General features: G+C 41.3%; 1 protein-coding gene across 1 annotated transcript; it reads right to left on the bottom strand.

Moving 5' to 3' along the window:
• Positions 1-2598: 2598 nt before the first annotated feature.
• On the bottom strand, positions 2599-4511 carry LOC111272349 (uncharacterized). The gene is made up of 2 exons (XM_022853763.2): positions 4200-4511; positions 2599-3840 (listed from the first exon to the last, which is right to left on the bottom strand). The coding sequence occupies exon 2, from the start codon at positions 3838-3840 to the stop codon at positions 3157-3159; it is 684 nt and encodes a 227-aa protein (XP_022709498.1). The 5' UTR covers positions 4200-4511; the 3' UTR covers positions 2599-3156.
• Between the last annotated feature and the right edge of the window lie 3614 nt (positions 4512-8125).

The raw sequence follows: 8125 nt of genomic DNA, 5'->3' as shown, positions 1-8125 counted from the left end.
TATCTAGACTGAAAACGGAGCAGAGCAGTGTATGTGTGCATGTCTGCTGACGTTCAGCAGAGCAAGGTCTAAAAGAGTCCGAGCTACGGTAAACGCTATGACAAATGTCGGCGCTACGGCCGCGACCACGATGATAATCATTCAGACAGCCAACAACAACTGAAACAGCAGCAAGACGCACCTATCAGCAGATTTATAACAATGCGAGCCAAATAACAGAACTTCTTTGCGATCAATTGATCCCTCGTACTTGATCGCTGTTCTATCATCGCGCTGTCCTTCGCCTGATGCTCCTTCCTGCTTCCTTCACGAAAGGCTCTTTATATGTGGCTCTCCCTCAGCTCTGCTCACTCTCGTTTGTCCTGTCTGCTTCTAGCTTGGGTACTGCGCACTTCGTCAAGCCAACGAGGACATCACCGGTATCGCTATCGGTACAGCTATCAACGGCGAGCGAGGGCCGCAGCGGACTAGCGGCCACTGGTGTGATTCTGTGCGATTAGCTTCTCGCTTCTCGACATAACTCGGCAGTGGTCCATTTGCTCGTTGCCGGTGACAGCCTTCAGCGCGCTGCTTGTTGTTTAGATGGCTGTTGACGCTCTAATAGCCGACGAGGCCGGCTTTGGCTGAGCAAGGCGCAAGGGAAACTGAGGGAGTTACAGACTGACTCAAAAAAGATGGGGAATTAGAGATATTCAATGGGTATGCATCGAGTAAAGGGTAGTCAAGGCGCACCGCAGGTTTCTAGACATTTTGCACAGGGTTGCTAAGTGGCGTTAAAACCGCTTAAGACTCGCGGCTTTCTAGGATCAGATAGGGGGAAATATTGGGAGAGCATTTCCAATATTGCGTCATGTACGTAGCGACGTATTCAGAGAAATGCGTATGCGTGTGCGTGCGTGCGTGTGCGCGTGTGTATGTAGTGGAACGAATAGTTTGTTAGGAACCACAAAATTTACATGAGGTCGCTATGTCTCTAGGGGATAATAAGGAGGAAGTGTTGGGGTTGTCGCTGGAAGAAGGGGGTGCGGGTTGGCATCGGTGTGCTTGTAGGATGTTCGGAGAGTAATAAAAAGAGGTTGTGGTTACTCGCTTGGGATATAGGTAGCGGAAAAAATTAGAGTAGGTAGCATGTGCTCATTTTGACTTTGAGAAACGAAAATCGAAAGGGCATTTCGTTCTATTTTGAGAAAAAACTCCAGTTAGGTGTGCTCTATTAAGTTTTCTAGTGTAATCTGCATCATGTCGTCGAGAAAATATTGAATGAGGCAAATCTGTAAACAACGACAGGTGTTTGGGAACATTCAAGAGAAACAATACAGCGAACATATTTCAACAGCGGATCTTCGGGTGTTCCGTTTCTATCAGTACCTAAAAAACCTCGAATATTTTAGAGCGCGGATCTTTTGAAGATGTACTTCTGAATGTTGCAGATGTTCAAGAGTATGTGCCAGCAGAAATCGTACTTGCATTGTTCTAAACAAACTTCTATAAGCTACAACAAAACTGCGGTATAATCGATCAGCTGCGTAAGACTGATCTAACTCAGATCTTTTATTTACAATATGTCAAATGATCACTTGATAAAATTCTCTAACAATCATAAATCAATCTTAAACGTAGTTCAAAACTGTAAACGATCAGAGTAAATATAATGTAACAACTTCGCTTATATATAAAGATCTGGGTCTAACAGCTTCTCAGACATAATGATAGAATTAATTTCTTCATTTTGAATAATCGAGTTATACAAGATAAATACATTTACCACTCGCAAGATGCTTAGAACATTAGACCCTAAAGCAAATTTACCTTAAAACTCATAATCAAATCAACGGCGTTTGCGAGTTCGCTCAACTTTACTATTAACACTCTTTCTTTGTTTGATCTGCCACGTTATTATCTGTAAAAGGCCAATGCTTTCTTCGCCATTGAAGATGTTATCAGAGTTATACGGCTGGCTAATTATTCACTGTACATTAAGACAAATAGTGCCAATCCTTACCACCTAATATGAAATAGCAATAAAACAGGTTCAAAAGGCACGACCAATAATATATCGATCTCGATGTCTAGGGACTACTCGCTGCTGACACAAGCTTAGGGTAGTCTTACCTATACGCCCTCTGGCGTAGCAAGAGCAGTCGGTAAAAGGACCTACTGCCGTCAACATCGTAATATGTTCTGAAAACTTTATGGGGAAACTAACCAGAGTTTGGCTTGCCTTTTAACGTCAAATTATACTACATATTTGTACAATGTAGTTCAAAAGAACAAAGGGTAAGGGATGCACATGGGGCTTTTTGACGGATGGCAACCCTTACTCAGGGTACCACCGAAGGATTTCAAGGTTTTCTTCAAATCAGTGAAAAATCTTCTAAAATTGTCCGTCGTGAATATTTTGCATACGCTTTTTCTGTTGGTTTTGAAATCTACGTTATTATCAACAGAAACTAAAATTAAGGAGATGATGTGCAGAAGTTTTCCTTCGAAAACGCTAACTTTAGGTAAGGCTCCAACAATGTGTGGTTCGATAGCCTATTTATTATTTAGACGGAAGGCACACAATTTTTGAACAACGTCAAACAAGTATTAGTTTATTTGAGGCACTTTTGATATTACTCTACTGCTACATCAACTAATAGGTATATATTATGTACAAATAATTGTAAATCACTGGGGATCCATTAATGGCAGTGCAGGGTATCTGAAGGAATGTCGAGCACGGAGATCAGTTCAAAGTAGAGCCAATTGGCGACACAGGTAGTCATCGCCAAATACGTGTCTACTGTGGAAATGATTTTAGACAATGAGTACGCACTATGAGTATGTTTCACGTGTTTCCTCGCCAACTGCGTTACCATTGTACAGAAAAGTCTGACGAATAGACACATACTTATTTTAAGGCTTTAAATGATAGTCTACTCGAAAGCAACGAACTATCACATAGCCCTAAAAAAATAGCTACATTTTTCTGTTTGCCCTTTTTGTTAACAATACAACACGGTTCAAACGACGGGAAAACAGATTCCGCAACGAAGTTGATCACGGGAATTCCATACACTCGCTCGTATTCTGTTCATATACATACAGATGCGTGTGTGTATGTAAACAGTAAATATCAATAGAGGTAACTAGAGAAAGAACAAAGCACTGGCATTAACAGGAGTAGATCTGATCGTACGAGGGTGAACTTAGCCGGGAACACTCAATATAGTCCTGGCTCGACGACGAGGGTGAGATTAGAGAATAGGTCGACGCTTCGAGAGGACTCGACCTTGCTTCGAACGGCTGACCACAACAAGTAAGCGTTGGAGGTGAAAGACAATGAGGTAATAAATCGTTTGACGAAGGAAGTACGGTGGCACATGTTGTTGTTACTGTCGAAGTCGACGTTGTCGTGGTCATTTGCTCCTCAATTTCCTTGCGAATGGTGGCTTTCAATGTAGCGTCACAGGTTTTCGTTTGGGAGCCCTGTAGCGCTAAAGCTGCTAACGCTGGATTGAAACGATCCACATGTCCGTCAAGCATCTTCAGTGTCTCGCTTAGTGCGTAGATATAATTGTGAGCAAAGCGAAGCGTCTCAATTTTAGTGAGTTTACCATCATCGTTCGATGCTGGTAACACAGTTCGGAGGCGATCAAGAGCATCATTGAGATTGTGCATTCGATTTCGTTCGCGGTCGTTGGCACGAAGGCGACGGGTGCGCTTGACGCCCCGTGACGATGGCGCTGAAGAAGGGTCGGGCAGCGGAGTCAGGTGGTCAGTAACCCGCCGCTTACGGGTACAGTCTAAGCTCGAGTCTGAGTCAGATGAGAGTTCAACTGAAGTATCGAACAGCATCTGGAAAAAGGAAAATTACAAATACATTGAGTTAGGTGATGGACGAAGACAATGACGACAGAGTAAACGAGTGGAGAAACAAACGACTGAGTGTAAGCAAATATTATTTGCGTGTGCTCTAGTGAACGGTGCCTACCTACGTAGGACTCAAGTCCTGTTGATGCTACAAATGAAGACACGAAGCTTTGCCAAAACCGGGGGCGACTTTAGGATGATTACATCGTCCTTTCATGGGAATAAAATGTTAACAAATAGATAAATCTGTAAATACAGTTATTGTTATAATGTCCTTTTAGCTTACTAATCATCGATATTGCTCTGAAGTTCACATTGGCTGCTAATAAGTTTTATTTCTATACCTTGTCAAGCTTGCATAAGGTGCAGATTCACACAAAAGTATGTACACGTCTTCCTCTGCCGTAGAAATAATTTCTGTGACTCCTTTATCTCTGACAGACACAGGGATTGTAAACGTATCCGGAGAGCACTAATAGTGGCGCGTTTGGATCACTCATCGATATCTACTTGTGGATCAGGTTCGAAGCCTTTTAAGGTCGCTCAGAATGGCTCCGCCCTCCAGTGGAGAGGACGCCTAGGACTGGGTGAAAGCTGTCGGGGATATGTGGGGTTTAGTGACAATAGCTAACGAGTCACCAAGAAATGACCCGTGACTAGTGAATGAGGAGAAAACGGATAGAGCTACAACACTATGCTACGTAAATTCGTCCCAATAGGCATAACATATAATGTTAATACGTCGTAGCTTCTTTTTTTACTACCCGTACTACTACTACTACTACTACTACCTAAGCATCAAATGTTTGGGGTAGAATCTGAATGTATCTTTTGTACAGAGTAATGGATACATCAATTTGATAATATAAATATAAATTGAATTGCAAAAAACTGTTTTATTTCTTTGGGCTTGGACATGCTGAGTTCCTTTTGCATTACCAATATGACGGTAAATTACAAGCCTCGATAATAGCCCTCAACGAACGAAACGAAGGGAAGGTACCTGAATTATTTAAAAGCCCATGCAGTTTGAGCAACTGCTATAAATAGAGGTGTAAGCCTCTACGAGAAATCTGCCTATTGCCTTATTTGCGTCGATGCCAACTTATATCGGTAGATGTTACCATCTTTCCGCAATATCGGACCATATATCCGCAATCGTTATAGCTAATGGAACATATACAAAAAATAAATTAAGCTTTCCGTGTAATTTCGGAAGTTACGAACGGCAATTGTTGTTTTATTTCATTTATATGTAGCCATCTAGTTTGCGAGACAAGTTCCTTTACTTCGCGCTTGATCGAATTTCGAAATACGCCAGCTAGTAGGAAACGCACGTATCTATGTTTAATCCCAAGCGAAGTACTATGTTCAATAATAGCTATAGGCATAATGTATAAATAAGTGCTCTTTTGAATTTGTTGGGCTGAGACCAGGGTTGTCCTTTACCACATACGTAGTTTAAGGGATGCTATTTAAGGTATTTCCTTAAGAAGATCACTGAAGTCTGCTTGAAATCGTAAAATTACACAGTGGGTAAAACAAGCGATGGACAAATATAGCACTATCGTAGGTCATGATCACGTCTTCTGTATTGCTTCACCGTTATTAACTACGTAAAATACTGCTACGAACTGCGCCTATGTAGTATGGTTACACAATAATTAGAATAATAGCGGTAATATTATTTTTGGCACAATCGAAAACTTGGCTTAACGAAACGGTCGTAAGGAACACAAGTGGTATATATAAATAACTAAGTATATTAAGGGGTTGATTTCTACAATTGTAGCCGGCGACAAACACCCCCGAAGAAGAGATTACGTTTGAGCATTTTTTTTTTCTGCGTTTTTTCGAGCTTAACGACACATACGTTACTGCGAAGATGTCAGTTTTAGGTCACAAGAGCCTGTACCAAGAGTCAAATCAGCAGCAACATTAGTCTTCTATGTTATGTTGCCACTGCAGACTACTCTTTACATTCGCTGTACAGCTTAGTCCGCCTGTACATGCTTGGCGGAAACATGAAAGCCACATGTTTTAGGTATAGTTCCACAGAAAATTTAAAGGCATTATGCAAATGTCTCTAGTCAAATATACTCATGTGTCTCGCTTCCAGGTGATCTCTCAGTCGAATCGGGATGATGACGCTGTGAAGATCTTCAAAGTCGCGGAATTTAATACAGCATCACCTGGGTCAATCTTCTTTGCTCACATATCGTTTAATATAAGTAGTAACCGAGAGAAAAGTATTTTCATCTTTTTCTTGGAATGCCTCTTCTATCTATGCTATCTTGAAAACAAAAGATTCATGACGCTTAATTTTTAAATGTCTAATATCTAAAAAAACATTTCTAAAACGAACAGAAAAGACAGTGCTAGGGGTCTTTTTTGAATTACTAGCTCTTTTCGCATGTGTTTTCACCAAATAAGTGACATTTAAACGATACATAGCTATATAAAGATCGCAGCATAAATGGCCAAATTAATGAAGCTCACTGAAGTAGAGCACTGTATAATGAATGCAGAATCACAGCAGAATCCATGGAAACTTCTACCCAAAAATAGATGATTGTTACGGTTTATAAACTAATATAAAAAAATAGTATGAAGAAGACAAGATCGTATTCGGGCAGACATTATTAGCACCTGAACCTGAAATAGGGTGTTGTTTTTTATTATTGATGGGCGCTTGCGTCGATAATCTTTTGCCGCTCTTCGCGCTAAATTTGTAGTAAAGACCGTGGCTTCATATGCATATAGAAGGTCAGCATAGAGAAGGACAAAAAGAGCCATATATTACCGCCGTAGACAAAAAAAGAAGTCGATGAAAATAAGAATTGTGCAAATATGTCGAATGGCCAAAGGTTAGCTAGTATTCTCTATTGAGTAGGGTTGTCGGGAAGCAACCAGCTTATAAGTGGCCCTTCGGAGCTTCTTCTGATCAGACAAAGCCGCTTTACCCGTATTCAGCCGGCAACGTTTCGCAGGTCACTCATTCTCAATGAACCTGGTGCTCTATTAGGAAGCATCTGCCTATTGTGAATCTGAACGCGAGCAATCTCTACAGATAGGGTGACGCGATTCTGCATCTTGGTGCAGCATTAGACGTTTCATTCTCATCGCTGTTAATGTAATTGAACAATCTGAGAACATTCAGTTTCCCGTAACCTGCATAACCCTAGAAGATGCCTTCGAAGTGCGCCAGCTCGCTAAAACAAGAAACTCGATTCGTAACAATATGCCCCTTAGCTGGCAATCAGTTGGAACGAGGACCAATCATTATAGTATAGACCGTTCGTGCCACCCTCAAAGGTAAATCTTATTTACGAAGATCAAATTTATGAGCTGTCTTCTATGCGGTACGAAAGTAAACATATCGCTGTGCCAGTTCTGTCACTGTCAATGATTGGGATAAAATATCTTCACTTGGGTGGCCGAACGCTGACCTTCTAAACTGTCCTGCCGAGGACCTTTGCAAGCAACGATCCCATAAGGAACGACGCAATCTGCCATGAGCCCATCTTCTATGCACCTATGAGTAAACGTTACGTAACGCGTCTTCGCGCTCTGTTTACCATGTTATATATATATATATATATATATGTGTATAAAATTGCTCGAGCTAACTTATATGTAACTATACGGAGTAAAATACTCCGTCTGCAGTTCTTTTAAGAGTCGATCGACTCGTTCAAGTTGAGTTTAATACGATACAACCACATACGAATAAACATAGGGTAGCCTTTAACACGTCCTTTGGTAAGGGATTTACAAACTGATTTGGGACTGTGTGTTTTGACAAGTTGCATAAGTTATTTTTAAGCTACACAAGTGAAGATCCGTTACCACCTTCTTCAATCCGCTACAAATTGTATGACACATGCACGGTTTCTATGTTGTTCTGTTCAGTCGGATCTCGGAGCTTGTCTATAGTGAGTTTGTACCAATATATACAGCGCTGCCGATCTCAGTAAAATAACGAATCGATTTTAAACGCAAGATGAAAGCACGTGACTCCTGAAGAAACAAACGCTCAGGTAGAAACAACAGTTACTATATGAAAGCGTTTCGTCAGCTACCGGCAATTGACACTAGGGACGACAGTTTTACGACGAGCTTTGTCACCTTTTTGTCGCTCAATGGTTCATAGACTTATTGCTAGACTACCGCATAATGTTACGGCGCGTGCCAGCGGGGGGTCACGAAAAACGCATACGACTGGAAGCCACTATGATCAAGCTTTTCTAGTAACTCTAATAGTCTCTGA

This window comes from Varroa jacobsoni, unplaced genomic scaffold, assembly GCF_002532875.2.
Source record: "Varroa jacobsoni isolate VJ856 unplaced genomic scaffold, vjacob_1.0 contig02047, whole genome shotgun sequence".
NCBI classification, from domain to species: Eukaryota; Metazoa; Arthropoda; class Arachnida; order Mesostigmata; family Varroidae; genus Varroa; species Varroa jacobsoni.
Note: the sequence above shows the minus strand (reverse complement) of the source record. Positions and strands in the feature narration are given on the sequence as shown.

Excerpts from the sequence above, each read along its gene's own strand:
- LOC111272349 (XM_022853763.2), bottom strand. The coding sequence starts at position 3,840 with ATGCTGTTCGATACTTCAGTTGAACTCTCATCTGACTCAGACTCGAGC.